The sequence below is a fragment of the Cupressus sempervirens genome, chromosome 7 (genome assembly GCF_028749045.1).
Source record: "Cupressus sempervirens isolate cs-2001-9-10 chromosome 7, ASM2874904v1, whole genome shotgun sequence".
NCBI classification, from domain to species: domain Eukaryota; kingdom Viridiplantae; phylum Streptophyta; class Pinopsida; order Cupressales; family Cupressaceae; genus Cupressus; species Cupressus sempervirens.
In genome coordinates this window covers 623,698,939-623,719,308 of record NC_143124.1, presented here as the reverse complement: position 1 = coordinate 623,719,308, position 20,370 = coordinate 623,698,939, and the positions used below count along the sequence as shown (strand labels likewise).

Genomic DNA, 20,370 nt, shown 5'->3' with positions numbered 1-20,370 from the left:
ATGGAACTGCAAATGCTAATTTAATATGATTTAAACTAACAAGCAACTATTCTTCACATTATGCTGCACAGTTTCCTCAAAAAGATATCTTTAAGGAAAGATAAAGCAATGCATACTTTAGGATCTTCTTTACATGAAGCTGAAAAATGAAATAAGCAGGAGATGGGCCCAGTGAAAGCTGTCCCTTAGATCTACAACAAAGCACAGTACTTTGATGCATGGTAAAGGAAAGACCTTCCAACCTCCAAGAAAATAGTAACTCTGATTAATTACATAACAGAACCAGAAACGTCCCTGCAGTGAAGGGCTCCTCAACAATTATATCAAAGAAATGTATGCATGACTGACCAATATGACAAGATCCAAAAATTTCCACTACACTAAACAATGCCAATATGTTCATTATGCTTAGTTGACTTAACTTCATTTTACATTCACTTTAAAATTTCTACTTTTCTTCTCTCTTTCTTGATTAAAATACATGCTAGCAAGGGATGTCTGAAAACAAAAATAGTGGTACATACCTCAAAAACATGGAGATGCTTCTTAGCAGAAGGCATCTTATCTTTGCTAACACGTGCCTTGAGAAAGGAATTGATAGTGTTAAGGATAACTTCCACTTCTGAGGGAGACCTTGATACCTAAAATAGATAATGAATGTCCCTTAGAAGAAGCTTCAAAACACATTGAGCATTAAGCCTAAAGTAAATAAGAGCACATAAGCTACGCAGACAACAGAAATTGTATGCAAGGGATATTAAATTCTTCAGAGCAGAAAAAAAAAAATATATATATATATATATGAAAGCTAACTACAAAATAAGAACACTTGAAAGAAAGTAAAAAGTGCACAATACAAAATACAGAACCTATATCATCAAGCTCTCTAAATGATTACTTCATTCAGTTGCTAACCCCAACACTCATACTCGCACATAAAAACCATCAAGAACTAGCTCAAAATTTAGAAGAAATGTATACATCAAGAAGTTAGTGCTTAGAAAAATATGAGACATCGCCGTTCTATCATATAATCACTTAATACTCTTCTATCTGTATTTGTAAGAGGCTGTAGATTTAGTTGGGCATGCACCTAACAGAACGCACTTGCAGATTATCATCATAGCAGAGACACATCAGAAGATAAATTTTCCTCAAACGTAGTAGCACAAGGAGCTTTAATGACTGAAAGATCTTAACAAAATACGTGGCATAGACTATTGCTAACTATGAGAATGCCAAGCTGATATATATCTTATTGCTCCCCATGTTACTAATCAAATACATGGCCATAAGAGACTCCAGATTAGTCAAAATCCTTTCTGAGTAGACTCAAATACTCTTCCATCACTTACTATATTTCAGAGCCTGTAATAACCTCAACCAGTTATAACCTTGACAATCACCAATTTCTTCACAATTCAATTGATTTGACATTATGTCAAGCACTTGGCAAGCAAACTCAAACCGGATGAAGTATTGTTTTATGCAAAATTGTTGTTATATAGTTTCAAATGATGTTGGTTGCATAAAGGTAAGCCACAACTAATATACTGAATTCTAAAATTCAATGTCCAATCAAGCTACAAATAGCAATTTTTGCTCTTAATGCCTAATTGCAATAGTGTTCACTTTTCTATTGAAAATTAAGCCAAAACAAACTCTAACCCACAGCTTGAATTCTTATTTTCAATGCCCAAATGAATTACAATTTAAATGTGAAAAACCTGATTCTAATTTTCTGGCAGCAGATGAACACATCAAATGATCATCCCTCCACCTTCAGCAACAAATGGTAGACCTGTTCTAGATTATCGCAGTCCCTAATAAGTGTTGCGCTGGACTTGAGACTTCAATGTGCCATTATGAAAACTCAATGCAGGCCTCTTTATGTGATCGCTGATATGAAACAAGACCCAAACGCTGCTACAGGTGATGTCCACAGCCTCTCCAAAATGCAAAGTAATTGTCCCAATCCAAATCACAGGTCTGTAGGCTAAGATCACAGCCACCACAAGTTGTATGCTAATTTGCAGATTAGTAGGTTACAAACCCCCGGTTGAAGCAATTAAATCCACCACCAATTCAGTCTTTCAAATAACAGCAAGAGCAGATGTGACAGACACTTATTATATTTCTCAGATAAACAGATTGAACTCCTCAACTTGCAGTAGGTAAATGCAACCAAAATCCAACCAACAATATCTCCCAGCAACAGGAACCACAGTAGGAAGACTTCAATAATTGAAGACTTAACAATCCTCAGAATTTGATTCACAATACTTCAGCTGTGGATTCAGTGCATAACTCAAAATCAAAACCCTTATACCTCAGCAAGGGAATTGAAAATCAGAAAACTCAGAAACCCCTCACATGCAACAAAAAATAATAATTAATAGAATGTTTTTCCATCAAAATGAGTTCATATTTATAACCCCCATTGTCACAAAGATTCCTGAATGCAACTTCACTAAAGAAGCTTCCTCAACACAACATCATTTTATAATGTGCCATATAATACAATTTATTAATTTCTCTTCGACTCCCAAAAACAACCTTTTCAACTATATCATAACATTATCACACACAAGGCCACCGTTTCTTGTGCCTGAGATTTAAAACTTTCCAAGCTGCTTCCAATGAGCTATGATAATAAAGTAGCCAAAGTATGAAAGCAACAAAAATAGAAACCTCAACATATTTACATGAATAATAATAATAATTCACCTGTCTTGCAAATCTTACTAAAGAAGCATCAAAATTCAAATATGACAACACCGGAGTGATCTTGATGAAGAAAGACGATGATCCATATTGGGTAGCTTACCATAAATAGATGTTCCCTCCAAGATTCTTGTAGCCCAAACCAAAACCCCAAAATAAAAACTGAGAGCATCACTCAACTCCTCTAACTCAACTAAGCTCATCGGAACCAACTATTGACTTACTATAAATAATAAATTCCTCAAAACTAAAATAAAACTCACCATAGGATGTCGGAAAGCCTATAACCCCACAACTAAGACCCTCAAATCCCATTGTCATCTCACGAGGGTCGTGATGATGAACAGACCAAGCCAAGTATAGGAAGCTGTAAAAATGGGGACATTACAGTCCTCCCTCCCTGAGATTGCTTGTCCCCAAGCAATCCTAAAGCAAAAATGTACACCACAGTCCACCTTGATCCTAAGGGTGAAACTGTGCAATATCACTTTCGCATACAACTAGCTCCTAAAGCACCAAAACCCAAATAATGGATATAAATAACCGAATCATCCAAAAAGTTACTATAGGCATTGATGCAGGTAACAACCCATCGGAACTCATCCTAACTGAAACATGAACTCTGTCAACACCCAAGTCCCCATCTAACTAACACTCACACCTAACTCCTCTAAGAGGATAGTATAACAACCATTGGTAGATGAAACAATACCACTAACTCCAACCTTTGCTAAACCGTCTAGGGTGTGCCGATACTGCAAGTGATCTAACTTGCTGCAACTAATCCCATTTGCAAGAGACAATGCTAACCCATCCCATAATGGATGGTATGAAATTGGAAACAATCCACACTAATGTGAAACCAATTCCTCTATTTGTGGGTCAAATGTGAAATGATAAGCATTCCTCACTATGTAATCCCTATAAAAAGCCCCAATCTTGGTTATTGACTCATCAATACCAAATTGAGAATCAGGAGATGGCTCAAATCTCTGACTCTGAAGCACCAATTAAGCAAGCTTCTGAGCAACTCTATCAGCAAACCCAACTACAAGGTCTCTGTCATGTCCCCTTTCTAGAGTGGACATCAGAGACGATAGAGTTAGCCTATCACGGAGTCTCGTAGGTTGGCAGTGGTCTTTTAGAGACTCCGTCAGGGTATACAGTGTTCAGATCTGGAGTTTCAGACAGTAGGAGAGGAATTGAGAGCAGTTCCTTAATTGTAGGAGCAGTTTCCTACATTTTAGGAGGTGGAGATGGGTTATAGTCTTGAGTCTCTACAAGATCATTCTATGGTTTCAGTTTCGGGAGATTCGGAGACATTCCTATTTTTTAGGAGTATCCCTAATTTTGAGGGATGAGACTGTCAGTTATTTCAGATTATCTAGCATTAGTCACAAGAGGTGACTAGTTCAGTTTCACCTTGTAGAGGTGTTTTGGCTATCGGTTTGCTATTTGGGAAATATTTTAATATATTTAAATATTCTCCTAAGTTAGCATTTTAATAATTTAAATAAGGCTAAGTTATAGCCATTTTGGAGTAATAAGGGGTTTTTTGGCCTCATTTGGGTGAATATCCCTTGGTGTAATAGCTCGTTGGAAAGGTCTTGAACTTTTCTAAATATTTCTCTTTTAACTCAGAGCATTTCGGTGAATGGATTTCTTTTTATTGGGAAAAAGGTCATTTTCTAGATACTTGACCACTTTAAAAATGAGAAGTATATTATTTTAGAGCCCAACGCCACATGGGGACACTTTTAGAGTTTGAGCTAAGTTTGGTGGGTTATAAGGAGGTAAAGACAAAGTTCGAAGGCATTATTAACATATTACATCTTGGATTTTGGTTTGGGCTCTGATTGAGCTTTCAACATTTGGGATGCCAAACCCACTTGCTTTGCCTGCTTGTGACGTAGCCCTCAAAACAGTGGTCTGGATTCTTGCAGTCAAAAGCATCTTGGAGATTGTGCGTTGTTTCTTCTGAGGAACGCAATACTGAGTTAGAGATTTAGCTAGAGTTTGGGTATTTTACCCATGTGTGGGCACTTTGCAACTGTATGGCCGCACTTGGCAGCCATCTACTTTTCCACGTACAGCATTTGAGAGCTGGATTTTGGTCGTAGCTTCCTTCTGGGCTCATATTTCACCTTCATGCCTTCAGGTTGGCTTTATTCTTGGTTGTAATCATCTAGATATTATTGTAAATCTTCATCTGGTTACATATTAGGCGTATATTCAAAAAAATCTGCTTGAAGCGACTTTGCTTTAAATGTATTTGGAATACATTTTCAGAACTGGTTCATGTTATTGTACTTCTGTTATTACTTATCGAAAAATCAAAAATATAAAACAATCAAACCCTTCTGCAACTTCTGTCTAGCTCTACAAGAAAATTTTAATAAACAGGGAAAACAAATTTATAAATATAAAATTACAACAAATCAGCGGAAGAGATCCATCAGGGATCTTTTAGTGGTATCAGAGCCTGATCCTGCCAGCCTATGGATTTGATTACAAATCTATGCATCCAAGCGCTGATATACACAGATTTTATACGTGCAAGAGAGCTCAACTTGGGCAAGGGTTTGGAATAGACCAGGAACCTATTATGGCAGAAGAACAGGTGGGTGGCATAGGGAATCAGGATGATGAAGAGAGAGAGATGGTGCAAACCATATTAACTACTCAACCCAGGATCGCTCAAGCTTTAAACAGATTACAGGATACCTCGGAGCATTTGGAGATGGGTGGACACAGAGGCAGGTAAAGTAGATCAATTTTAGAGGCTAGTAGTTAGTGCAGCCATCAATCCCATTCTTCAGTTGGGAGCTCCCTTCATTCCTCTAGGCGGCATCTCCATCGTACACCTACTATGAATAAACCATTGCTTCCTCATTTCATACCAGGTGAAAGGCCAGCGCAGGAGGAACCACCAGAGGTGGGGTTCCGGGAGTCAGTTTTGGCGGCCACAGCTGAGTGGAGAGCTCTACCCCCTGAGGTTAGGGACGTCTTCCCTCTTCCTCAATATTGTGCATAGCTTAGAGATACAACTAGGTTCAGGGGAGATCGTGGTTATAGACCACCACAGCAGCAGCAGAACTATGACCTCAATAGAACTATGCAAGCAAAGATACTTGCTGCCCAAGCAAGACAACATCTCCAAAGAGTCAAAGAATGTCATAATCAGATAGATGATGCAAGAAAACAAAGGGAATCATCCATTAGAACTTTATTTCTTCCAACGGAAGAAGAGGCCAATGTTGATTTGGATGGACCATCAAGTAATACAATGGGTCAGGATTATTTTGGTGAGTTTGCACCAGAGAGCAATCCAGACATAGGTATTTCAAAGGCATTGGGTGATGAGACTTCATGTCATGATGAGTCTGATTTCTTAGACTATACCTTAGAAATCAGAGTAGTGTCTACTCATAGTGACATTAAATCCCAAGATCGTGATTCAGTTGTATGTGCAGACACGTGGGGAGTTGAGGAGAGTAAGCATAGTGTGGTGACAGCAGTTTCATCATTGACAGAGGAGGTGGTCTCAGAGGTACAAAGTTGCAGTACTATAAAGGAGGATACATGCATTAGTAAATGCATACTGGATACTCCTTACAACGATGTACATGACTCCGACACAATATTCTACCATAGCGCAGATTCGGAGCTAGTACACATGCCTGAGAACTATCATTTTCAGACTCCTCATCGCTTGATTAGACAACTTAGGGTTGATGACAAGAGGGTAGACATAGTGGTTAAGCACTTTGATGTCACTCGACAGATGTTATCTACACTCAATTGGAGTGCTCTTATGACTAATGAGCAGGATAGTGGAGGATTTTCCATGGCAGATTTCCATGCTCTTCATAAGGCTATGAGGACATTGAAGCAGGCCTTATACTATCCGCGTTGCGATAGTGCACTCCCATCTTCAAAGGATAGAGTCATTGACTGTAAGCACCTGACTCAGCAGTTTGGAAGGATTGGTTGGTGAGACCAGCATTATGTCAAGCAATTTCTGACATGGGCTATCACGTCTATATCACAGAGACTTCATTCGGAATCATGGTTACAGGATGATGTGGGTATTAGCAGACATGATGCTTTAGATGATTATTACTTTCGTGGTGGTATCACAATGGTTGCGGAGAGATATGGCATGATAGAGGTTTCCAGTTATCCCTGTTTATACCTGATGGATGGGTGCTGGTTCAGATGGTGTTGGAATCCGAGTGTTGTTTTGTTTGATGCCTTGTCTCATAGGGATTCCAATATGTTACCACCTTGGTTGTGGGAACACTCTCATCCAGTGTGGGATCCTGGTATTATCCTATGCAGTGCATTTGATTGGGCAATCCTTGATGTGTTGCTTCATTTCACACACCCAGGAGTGTATATTAGAGTGACGCAATAGGAGTTTGTTCATTGCTTGTGGACAAGCAATCTCCGAGAAGGAAGGATTGTCATGTCCCCTTTCTAGAGTGGACATCAGAGACGATAGAGTTAGCCTATCACGGAGTCTCGTAGGCTGGCAGTGGTGTTTAGAGACTCCATTAGGGTATACAGTGTTCGGATCTGGAGTTTCAAACAGTAGGAGGGCAGTTGAGAGCAATTCCTTAATTGTAGGAGCAGTTTCCTACATTTTAGGAGGTGGAGATGGGTTATAGTCTTGAGTCTCTACAAGATCATTCTATGGTTTCAGTTTCAGGAGATTTGGAGACATTCCTATTTTTTAGGAGTATCCTTAATTTTGAGGGATGAAACTGTCAGTTATTTTAGATTATCCGGCATCAGTCATAGGAGGTGATGAGTTCAGTTTCACCTTGTAGAGGTGTTTTGGCTATCAGTTTGCTATTTGGGAAATATTTTAATATATTTAAATATTCTCCTAAGTTAGCATTTTAATAATTTAAATAAGGCTAAGTTATAGCCATTTTGGAGTAATAAGGGGTTTTTTGGCCTCATCTGGGTGAATATCCCTTGGTGTAATAGCTCGTTGGAAGGGTCTTGAATTTTTCTAAATATTTTTATTTTGACTCAAAGCATTTCAATGAACAGATTTCTTTGTATTGGGAAAAAGGTCATTTTTTGGATACTTGACCACTTTAAAAATGAGAAATATATTATTTTATAACCCAACACCACATGGGGACACTTTTAGGGTTCGAGCTAAGTTTGGTGGGTTATAAGGAGGTAAAGACAAAGTTCGAAGGCATTATTGACATATTACATCTTGGATTTGTGTTTTGGGCTCTAATTGAGCTTTCAGCATTTGGGACGCCAAACCCACTTGCTTTGCCTATTTGGGACGTAGTCCTCAAAATAGTTGTTTGGATTCTTGCAATCAAAAGCATCTTGGAGATTGTGCATTGTTTCTTCTGAGGAACACAGTACTGAGTCAGAGTTTTAGCTGGGGTTTGGGTATTTTACCCACGTGTGGGCACTTTGCAGCTATACGGCCGCACCTGCCAGCCATCTACTTTTCCACGTACAGCATTTGAGAGCTAGATTCTGGCCATAGCTTCCTTCTGGGCTCATATTTCACCTTCACGCCTTCAAGTTGGCTTTATTCTTGGTTGTAATCATTTGGATATTATTGTAAATCTTCATTTGGTTACATATTAGGCGTATATTCAAAAAAATCTGCTTGAAGCGACTTTGCTTTAAATGTATTTGGAATACATTTTCAGAACTGGTTCATGTTATTGTACTTCTGTTATTACTTATTGAAAAATCAAAAATATAAAACAATCAAACCCTCCTGCAACTTTTGTCTAGCTCTGCAAGAAAATTTTGATAAACAGGGAAAACAAATTTATAAATATAAGATTACAGCAGATCAATGGAAGAGATCCATCAAGGATCTTTCAGTCTCTGTGGGAAAGCATTGTAGAAATCTATACAATCTTTCCCACCATCCTCTAAATAGCACAAGAGCCGTAGACGAGAATACCCTCAAATGCTCATTATGGATCCTCCCACAAATCCGAACTATCGAGTAAATAATCCATGAACGACTCAATGCAATAGAACTTATATGTCAAAGCATCAACCTTTCTCCCCTGCAATCTACAGTTGATCCCTCTGAAAATGTGGCACAACAAGAACCACACTACAGTCCTCAACTAATGGTCTCACCTCTATCATACCTACTACACCCATATCCTAAACAGATCTGAATATCACATCATCATGTTCCTCATCCCCAACCGTTTAAGAAAACTCACCACCAACCACAATATGTTGTTGAACAAGGCTTGTAGCTAGTGTCAAGTGTACCTCCAACTCCACAGTAACCTCATCCAACCATGATTGTGACTCTTGAAGAGCCAATTGAGTACACTAAAGAGAGTCCACAGTCACCTGAAGCTCCTCGGTGAGCTCAACCGCCTCCTCCTCTTTCCCTAACAATGCCTCATAACAAGTGTTATCCCACTCCATAAGGTACTCCCTGTCAGCAACTAATATCAATTTCCTCACATGACTCTGCTTCCTCTTCCACAGAAAGTACCTGTAAATCCTGACCCTAGGACCCATCCAAAACCTCCTTAGAGTCATCACCGAATATCGGGCAAGGAATATCACACCCAATACAACACATAGCATCATCCAACAAATCATCAGATGTTTCCATACTATTACTATCCCCATCACCTGACAGAGCCTCAACTGTTGTCACCTAACTCTACACGCATGACTTTATCCCAAGTTGTGAATCAACAATGCTCGAGCATAAACCAACATCTGTTGACTCCACAGTAACACCGAGATCACTAATATCATAGCTAGATAGCTCCATGCTCTCGTCTATCCCACCTGAGAAAAATGTTGCCCCTACTCAATCGCAACACTATGACAACTGACATATAAATCTCCAATAACAATCCCCTCCTTGAGCGAGTTTGAACAACTGCATCAACTACTCCTGCACTCATGGCAACAACTTTGGAATCCTCAACCTGCAGAAGCTCAATACTGATGTCCACTAATGGCACTGACACATCCACATCTTTGTGTGGAAAATTCCATCATCAAAACTATGGATAGGACTAGTGAGTGCCTATTGAACACAGGTGAATCTGCCTCCAGAATGCCAATTGGAGAAAACTCAAGCCTTCTTCCTTACATCCTCGGTGTCGATCTACTAAAAGCAGAAACTATATACCTTGTTGCCCTCTTCACCATCTCTAGATTCAATAATCTCACCACTAATCTTTGCTAATGAAGCTTAAGTTTTTCTATACTCTCCCTCAAAGAATTTTGTTTTTGCTATCATCTACACTACTCCACCAGCTCCAAGAACTACTAGCACTCTGGTATCTATCCATAGCTGAATATGCAAGAGTGTTGGTCACTCCACATGCAACAATAGATCGAAGATAATAATAGATTTCCTACCTCACATGACGACAAAAAACCACTCTGATACCACTATAATAACCCAACCGGTTTTAACTTTGACAAACACCAATTTCTTCACCATTCAATTGTTTGACATTTTGTCAAACACTTCGCAAGAAAACTCAAATTGAATGAAGTATTGTTGATGGTATTTCGATGGGCGAGTATCATAGCCTTGTTGAAGACATGATTCAGACCTTATGTGTTGCATTCATGGCAATGTTTGTCATTGATGTCAATATATACCTTATTCTGTGAAGATTTCTAGAGTTGTAGAGGCACATGCATTTAGCGTAGTTAGAGGATTATGAGTTGTGTTTTGCACACTTAACCGGACGTTCAAAGATGCTTGTAGATACTACAGCTGATTGTGCGTAAAGAAATCTGTAAATATGACATAGCTATGCGATGCTTTCAAAAGGTAACTTTTAGAGTTTCCAGAAAGCGATTACTGGTAAATTGATTATATCTTTTAATAGAGATGTAATCTAGTTAAATGATCTTAGAGGAGGGTCAAAGACATCTTGAATACATTATGTTCCTAATGGCGAAAACAAATGTTCATTCTGTGAGATTTGGCATAGATTGTTCAGAAGATGTTTTCTGTGAGCCAACTATTGTAAGCATCTCTGAAGATAGAGTACAATTGTAATGTAACGTGTATTATAATATCTTAATGTTGTCCTATATTATTATTGTAAATTGGCAAAGCCTCAAGGTTGACTGAATACTTGTCTTAGGACTTGGTATAAAGGAAAGGTCATTTCCTTGTGGTAAAGTGTGAAACTATGTGGTATTGATCAATGAGATCATTGTGCAAACTTGAATGCAAACTTGGCTCATGTAAGAGCAAAGATTGATGTTGAGGATATAATGTGAGCTTCAAAGGAACTGTTTTGGAAAAGGAGTTGTTGTTTAATCAGTTCAAAGATCTTGGTTATGCTTATCTGGAAGACTGTCCAGTGAATATTGCTTTTGAGGCTATTTAGACAGCGAGATCAGATGTCCTCCTTTCAACTCCTAACAAGGTTAACACAGTTCTTAACAGAGATGGAATCTCATAACAGGGACTGAAAGTCTCCTAACAAGGACTCATATGTACTGATTGTATTTAATTGGCTAGTAACAAAGTCCATCCTTTCACGAGGAACTTTATATTAGTGCATCATCTTGTGGGTACCATCCCCACCGGAGTTTTCCCTCTGATCAAGGGCCTAGTTAACATATCTGGTGTTATTGTGCATGGTTATCTTTCTATGGTTGTTGCATCTATTGTTTACATGGTTCAGAATTAATAAAGATATTGAGAGTTCTTGTGAGTACATAACTGATTAATCCTCTCCCCCCCCTGCCCCCCAGTTATCTTGGTGGACTTTACTTTCTAACAATTGTTTTGTGCCAATTTGTTGTTATATACTTTTGAACAATAGTGGTTGCATAAAGGTAAGCCACAACTAATATACTAAGTTCTAAAATTAAATGTCCAATCAAGCTACATATAGCAACTTTCGCTCTTAATGCCTAATTTCAATAGTGATCACTTTTCTATTAAAAATATAACCAAAACAAACTTTAACCCACAGCTTGAATTCTTATTTTCAATGCCCAAACAAATTACAATTTAAATGTTAAGAATCTGATTCTAATTTGCTGGTAGCAAATCAACGCATCAGATGATCATCCATCCACCTTCAGCAATGTATGGTAGACCTGTTCCGGATTATCGCAGTCCCTAATAAGTGTTGCGCTGGCGTTTAGACTTCAAGTGGCATTAAGAAAACTCACCGCAGACCACTTTATGTGGTCGCACATATGAAACAACACCCAAACACTGCTACAGGTGATGTCCACAACGTCTCCAAAATGCACAGTGATTCCCTCAATCCAAATTGCAGGTTTCTAGGCTATGATCACAACCACCACACCTTGTATATGTCTGCTAATTTGAAGATTACAAACCCCGTTTGGAGCAATTAAATTCACCATTGGTCTTTCAAATAATAGTAAGAGTAGATATGAAAGACACTTATAATATTTCTCAGATAAACAGATTGAACTCCTCAACTTGCAGTAGGTAAATGCAACCGAATTCCAAACAACAATGTCTCCCACCAACAGGAAATACGGTAGGAAGACTTTAATAATTCAAGACTTAACAATCCAGAATTGGATCCACAATACTTGAGTGGTGGATTCAATGCACAACTCAGAATCAAAACCCTTATACCTCAGCAAGGGAATTGAAGAATCTGAAAACTCAGAAACCCCTCACAAGCAACAAAAGCAACTAATAAATCTGATGTTTTTCCATCAAAATTAGCTCCTATTTATAACCCCCATTGGCACAAAGTTTCCCAAATGCAACTTCACTTAAGAAGCCTACTCAACACAACATCATTTTATAATGTGTCATATAATATAGTTTATTAATTTCTTTTTGACTCCCAAGAACGGCCCTTTCAACCATATCATAACATCATCACACACAAGGCCACCATTTATTGTGCCCAAGACTTAAAACTTTCCAACCCGTTTCCAACGAGCTTTGACACTAAGATAGCCAAAGTACAAAAGAAGCAACCTCAACATATTTAGATAAATACTAATACTAATTCACATGTCTTAAAAAATGACTGAAGAACCATCAATGGATAACATGTATAAAAATGTTTTAAAACATCTAACAGACAATAATACACTTGATAAGAACATGTACGATGTTCAAGCTCCATGACCATAGAATCAAACATTTAAGACACTATCAAAAGATAGTAATTAGGCATCATCTTTGACAGCTATAGGTAATTAGTTACTAACTTTTTCCACAATTCTTGTCACTTTTGAAATACACTCCAATAATACACTAGTCTTCCTTTCACAAACATCCGATCAAAACAAAAGCAAACGGAAAATTGAGAATATAGTTGAAAAGATAAGATTTACCTGTATATGGCCCTTGAATTGTCGTCGCCTTCCACTCTTATCAGCTGTGTTCATTCCTGAAGAATAATCATTTGCTACATCCCTTTTTTGACTCAAACCTCCAAAAAACCGATTCAATGCAGATCTCTGCTTCTGTAAATTCAGTGCCTCTTCAGCAGATGCAATAGTACCCGTATCTTCTCCTGTCCTCAGCAGAAACAACCTGTTCTCATAGGCCTTACGATGCACAAATGAAAAAACTTTGAATCATCATGATTGAACTTTGAACTCCAGTAAATAAGATAAAATTCAAGAACTATCATTTCCACATATTCTGAAAATCATTAGAATAAATACTTCTGCAGAAAAAAAAAATCTCCATAACACCCCAAAAGGTAGATTACCTGAAATAATTCATCCATTTCACAATGTAAACATAAAATCCCAGAATTAGTTGCTTGGCAATTTGAGCAGTTTCGGATACGCTCAATATAAGTATCCTCGGGGTTGTCCATCATCTTATCAATCTCCATAACACGGTCAACAAGAGCTTTCCTTGAATTTTCTAATGCATCCAACTCCGTCAGCACAATATATTTCAATCCATTAATATCCTGAAATCTGCAGAAACAGAAATAGCAACTCTTCATTGATCATACTCAAAGAAAAAATCCAAATGTAATGTATTAAACTGAACATGCTACTTAAAACAAACTAAATGCTACCACAATAAATTCATCTGCCTATGATTTAAGACAAAATCATAAGAATGTCAGAAACCAAACTTGCAGGCAAACTTCATGTGTAAATTATAAAGGATTAATTTGCAATGACCCCTTTTATTTGGACATTAGAAATTAATTGATAATTATTACTAAAGCTTTCGCAAAATAATAAATGTAATGACGATCTTATAACTTAATAAAGTAGGTAAAGTAACTTCCTCGTTCAGTTAAGAAAAAATTATCAAAGCCACTTTATGATTGTTGCCCTCAAGTTCAAATTATCTTAAGAGAGAGGGAAAATCAAAAGGCTAAGAAAGGAGAAAGCCAAGAGGCGTTTTCAGTGAGTGTAAAACAACAGTTTGGGCTTCAATTTGGACAGGGAGGTTGATAGCTCTTTTATTACACTGGAGATATTTGCTTGGAGCTTGAGCGCAAACTTAGCATACAAGAGAAAAACCCCAATGGTCTGGAGCTGAAGACGAAAACCCTTGTACTTCACTTGAGCAACTCAGTGCACAGATCGACAAGGCACTGAATGGATTGAGTGGGGACAGAAACACTCGTTCATGCTGCACTAGTTCTTGACAAGACTTTACAAGGTTTGAAGTTTGATAGTTATTGTCATGGATTCTTGATGAAAATATCATGTTGTGCTTGAAGAGGGTTTGATCAAGATTTATTGCTATGGGAATGTGAGCTCAGAGTTCCCTGCCGTATTCCAAATTTTTTTAGGACTTGAAGCCATTTCAAAAATAATGATTTAGCCAATAAAATAGTCACGCTAATGGAAGGGATCACAGCATAAAAAAGCAGATTTAGACATGTCTGAAGTCAGAAATATGTGACATGGCTTCGAAAGGTCAGCAACTAGTCTTATAAGAGCAAGGAGACGAAAGAGAAAGAGAAAACCTAGACAAGTCAGCAAAAAGACAAGCTTTTAGCCAGCGTGAAGATGGTAAATAAAAATAAACAAAAAATGTTTAGATATGATTTTTGGGATTATGCTCTGAAAGCTCAAATAAGATAAATCACTGCAGAAAATTAGAAGACAACCAACCATGATTCTCTTCTTGATGCCAACTCGTGTTAACAGCACCTAGAAGACAAATATAGTGAAAACAAATTAAAGGGAAACATCGTAGCTTTTGAAGTTCTCTAGATAGCTGGATTTTCACCCATAGTAGGCATCATTCTATCAAGGTCATGGCTTCATCTTTGAATGAATGAATGAAAGATTTTAATAACATCCATGAGCATGGACCCCTAGACAACATGTCAAGAAACTTCTTATTTAAATCTGCTCTTCGACGATGGATTTTTATCATCAAGTTTGTGGTTCTACTTAACTGATTTTCTTCAATAAGTAGTTTACAAAAGCTGTCCCTAAAATACCTGCATAATCAGACCTGAAATCATCGTAAGTCAGACATTCCATGATAAATGACGTTCAATCTCAACCATCTCCACACTGCAAAATAGACATGTCTTGTTTTCCCAATTCTCTGTCAATGTCAATCGTCTACTTGTTTCGCACCTAAAATGGTGAGAGCTAGTTCTAAGTTGGGCTATATGCATTTTTTCTTTCAATCTATTATCCGCACTTGTGATTTTCCAACTTTTCTACTTCAACCTAAACATAACTTCTATCATCCCAAGCGACCATGACTAGCTGAGGCCATCTCAAGTGAATTCCACCTGCTTGATCTTTGCTCGCACACTTCCTACGCGAGCTAGTTGATTGATTGTGTGTGGTCGCTATCATCTATTTGCATTCATGGGTTGTGGTCTTGTGATCGTTTTGTGGCCTGGTTGTACAATTTATAAAGGAAAAAACAAACAGAACTTGACAACAAGCGAACCTCTTTCTTAACACAAACAGAGCCACTCCAATCGTAATACTACTAGCTCTTTCCCCCTCTAGTGTTGAGTTAGTCCATGTTGGGCTAACAGAGGAGCGGGTTAGGAGTATCCGACAACTCAACTTAAGAGTTTTGGGCCTTCCTCCCTCTGCAGCAGACCCCATTTTAGAAGGTCATTCCTTCCTCAGCAATCAACTAGACATCACACTTGATAGGTCATATGTTGGCCATGGCAACACCCTCTTCCTCCAATTCCTTTCTTTGGCTGACCATTTTCGAGTCCATAGGGCGAGAAGGAAACTTTTTCCCTTTCCCACAAAAATTAATCGTGGCGAGGATCTCAATAAACTATATGTGGCATAGTTGAAACTTGAAACATTCTTGGGGACTTGTTACGGAGGCTAGGCACAATGGGAAGTGGGTTGTTATCAGGAAACTCCAGGTTGCTATTTGAGATTCTCCTCTATTTGGATGGGAATCAAGGTCAATTGCCAAAGACAAATGATGGTCGAATCGACAATTAGGCGTCGGAAAGCCTCATAATGGTTCTTTGCATGTCATCTGCTAGAACAGTAATGTACTTTCTAGTCCTTGTCGGGTTTAGTTTGGGGTGCTCTTGGCTCTGCAAATTCTCCTTTTTAGGAAGACTCTTGAGAACCTTGTCCATCCTCTTTCTGGCAACTCCAACTACTAGAGGTTGTGTTCTTTTAGGGATGAGGTCAAATGCTCTAGTGGGGTCAGGAAGTCTAGTGGGGTTGCTTGTTTGGTCAGAGACCACCTCTTCAATGTGACTTCAATGGTTCATTCTTGTTGTCCTACATTTTGTCACCACAAAATGTAGGTAACAGTACGAAACTATTTTCAAATTAGTTTCACATTTCTCTAAGATAGTTCATTATTTAATTGGCTAACATTGATCAATCAATCGACCCCAATTTGAATAATGAATCTTTTTACTGAAGGCTTTTATCAATTCCTTTTTCTTTTTCATTTTATTAAGCCTATGCTTGATTTTTGAAGCCTTCGATGTCCTTCGCATTTTTGAGCATGTGTTTGTTTGCTATTGGTCTTTTGGTTTTGTTCAATCCCTTGCTTTCAGTCGTCCCTTCAATTCGATATATCTTAGGGCTTGATTGGACTTGGCAAACAAAAGATATGACCATTTAAGTGCCCAAAAGGTGGACTCTCCATATGCAATAGCATAATTTAAAATATCATGTTATACTTTAATGTTGACATTCACTTTTTGAAAAATATAACATAAATTCACTTTATGTTATGTTTTTAAGTTACTTTATCACTTAAGTGACTATAGAGCACTTTATGTTATATTTTTCATTTTGAGTTGCTTTTAAGTGACTTTATTAACTATATAGTTTGATTTATTTTTTACTTTATGTTTTATTTAAAACATCTAAGTTAAATATTACTTTTTGAAATAATATTTGCACATGATATATTAATTATAGTGTAAATGTTATTTTTGATCCAATTAAGTGATATTTCCTCAAAAATAAATTAAACGTGTGCTTAAATGATCACTTAAGTTGTGCAAATGCCACTGTCAACCCATTTATATGTTTACATATAAAGAGCCTCCAAGAGTGTGATTTGCACTAGAAAGACAATTTTAAACACTTAAAACATGTTTTTAAAATATGTAAAAGACCTCCAAGAATGCAGTTTGCATGAAAATGGTTTTTTACATGTTTTGCCAACTAAGGCCAAAATTGCCAAAAGAAATATTACATATTGCATGTTTTTAAAATATGTAATAGAGGATGGAGAGTGCAATTTACATTAAAATATGTAATGAAGCCTGGAGAGTGAGATTTGCAATTCTTTCCATTTACATTCAAACGAGTTCATGCATTTGGCCTCCAAGAGTGTGATTTGTCTTCTAACTCGCCAAATGCATTGATTTTAAACATGTAAGGGCTCCAAGAAAGTGCAATTTGGCATTTCAACACATGTAAATACTATAGGAGACCACAATTTTGCATTCCCAAGCCAAAAACAGCTAAAATACATGCATTTTGAGGGCACGTTTTTGCTAAAAATGCGCAGAAAATTGGGTTTTTCATCCACATTTTTGCATTTTGGAGCAATGTTTTTGCAATTGGATCCATGTTTTAGCATTTAGGGAAGACATTATTGCATTCACAAGTCAAAAATGATCAATACATATGCATTTCGGAGCCACGTTTTTATTAAAAACGCCTAGTGAATTGCATTTCCAGCCCATATGTTTGCAAATGGATAAGGTATTTTGGAGTTTTGATGCAAGATTTGGCATATCAAAATCACGTTTTTTACCAAGGGCATGAAAAACGACCCATACTTGAGCATTTGGAGGGCACGTTTTTTTGCCAATAACGTCCTACATACATTACATCAAAACATTTTTGTGTTACATGGGTTTTCTAACTTGCATTTTTGGCATTTGCATTCAAAAACATGCATGGATCATACAAAGTCATCATGCAAGCATTGAAAAGGTCAAGGAGTTGTTTGGAAATTTGAATTTGGAGAAAAAATCATTCAAACCTATTTATCTTCCATATTTGGCTCTTTGAGCTCCAAGTAAGTTGAAGTTTTCAATCTTTACTATTTTATTGCATATTTTGGCTTATCATTGTACATTTGTTGAAAGATATGCCATGTATTTTTCAAATTTCCTTTAAATAAGATGAAAGTTTCTATTTTCAAATGCTTGGACTTTCCTCAAATTCCATTTTCAAAATTGCATGTAGGAGAGCAACTCGGTGTTTTGCCATTTTTGAGTCAAAAACCAAAGGAATGTTTTTTGTTTTGTGCATAGCTTTGCTTCTTGTTTGCTTCTTGTTTGGAAGAAAGTTGAGGATTCTTTCCTAAGAATGCAAGAGCATTTTACACCTTTTCACATTCCACCTTTTCATCCGAGTGCACCACATCATTTCATATTCCATCAACAAATGCCAAAGCATGTTTCAACTATTTTCCAAGATATTTAAATACATCCATCACATTTTCATGTAATCTCATTCTCCATCCACATTTACATGTAACTACCTCCATACCCACTTACATTTAATTTCATTATCCGAAATTATTTACATGCTTACATCAAGTCACAATTACATGTAAATTACTTTATATGTAATTACCTCTAGAGAACCCAATTTTGGTAAAGGTCAGACTTTTAAACACCAAAGTCGCCATTTGCACACCTCCATATGCATCCCAACTTGCACTCTTGACCATACCCACAAAAGTCCATCTTTGCCCACATGTAATACACCCTTGAGAGTTCGATTTTGACCCATTTCGCCCAAATACATATGATTTCCGGTTTATTTTCAGCCATCATATGTGTTCCATAAATATCTAATCCATACTTCGAACACTCGTCCCTCATGAATATCCAATCTCATTGAAAGATGTTATCATGTTGTGGCGCGCTCTTCAAGATATGTTAGAACTTCTTCAAAGAATAGAGACATCCCATCAAGAAGACATGCTTTGATTCTCAAGAAGCAATTATTCATTTGATCTCCATTTTCCAATGGTTGTCTGAGAAACTAAGTTCGTGTGGGAATGTGCCAAGTACTTTGCTTCAAAAAAAGAAAAAGAAAACAAAAAGTTAAAGGTACAGATGGAAACCTGTTTCAAGTTTACATCCACACACCATCAAGAAGGTTTTCAAAGTGTCAAAGACTCCAAAATGTGCCAATCTACAAAGGAGAATTTATGACAACTCCAACGAGAAAAAAATTGATCACATCAAGTTTTCAAGTGACAACTAGAAACTCATTTAAAAGAATGCAATGGTGCAATATACAAGAATCCTCGATCCTGCAATCATCACAAAGTACAAAGATTTACTAATAGTCTACAAAATTGATTCATTCAGAATCAACAGCCTCAACTTTTTCTTTGAGTATTTTTATGTTTATAGTAGGAGAGAATGAATTGCATGAAATCATGTAATTATATGTAATTCGATTGCATATTCTTATGACATATAATCCACTAATTTCTCTCACCTAGTTTGATCGGATCAAACTTGGTTGAGTTGCTCCCACTATTCCTTCTCTTTTTTCTCAACTCCTTTGCCTGTATAAAGGAGTTCCCCCTTATTGTTAAAATCATCTTTTGTTGTATGCAAGAAAGCTCTGCCAAACTTGTGCAAGAATAACTTTGATTGTGTAGTACCAATTTGGGAGAAAATTGAATAAAAGAAGCAATTGGACTCGAAGCTTTGACTGGAAGCAATTATGATAGAGCAAATTAGAAGCTTTGACTATAATTTGTGCCTATTGTCTTTGATTCATGTTATTATTGTGTGTTCAATAATAGAGCATAGTGAGTTAAGGAGCAATCAAGATGAAGCTTTGACTAAGAGAGGTTGTGGTAATACATAGACTAGAAGCTTTGGCTAAAGCTTGTGTTACCATCTCAAATTCACGAAAAATAGTTATTATTCCCCGACTTCTAAAAGTCTTTGTGCCCCAATGGCAAAGGCTATTCTTATAGAATAGATTAAACAAGACTTAGACCCAAACTGGTATGTTTTCAACTAACCTTTGAGTTAGCATTGATTTATCCATATCACCGTTTCCAACTACTAGATAGAAGTGTAGTTAGAGATTTTATCTTTCCCATTACTCGTTTTGTGGTTAAGTGGATTCTTTTCTGAAAATTAAGACGAAAGAATATTGCTAACACGCTTTAAAAATCTCTCAACTTCTTGCTTA

At 37.2% G+C, this 20,370-nt stretch overlaps 1 protein-coding gene across 1 annotated transcript in view; it reads right to left on the bottom strand.

The window, feature by feature from the left end:
- LOC149548244 (RING-finger, DEAD-like helicase, PHD and SNF2 domain-containing protein) overlaps positions 1–20,370 on the bottom strand; it is a 280,879-nt gene that overhangs the window by 94,151 nt on the left and 166,358 nt on the right. The window contains exons 11-13 of the mRNA XM_089792294.1: positions 13,455–13,671; positions 13,072–13,287; positions 525–641 (exon numbers count right to left, since the gene is read on the bottom strand). Coding sequence (XP_089648420.1) covers positions 525–641; positions 13,072–13,287; positions 13,455–13,671 — 550 coding nt within the window. The remainder of the gene's footprint in view (positions 1–524; positions 642–13,071; positions 13,288–13,454; positions 13,672–20,370) is intronic.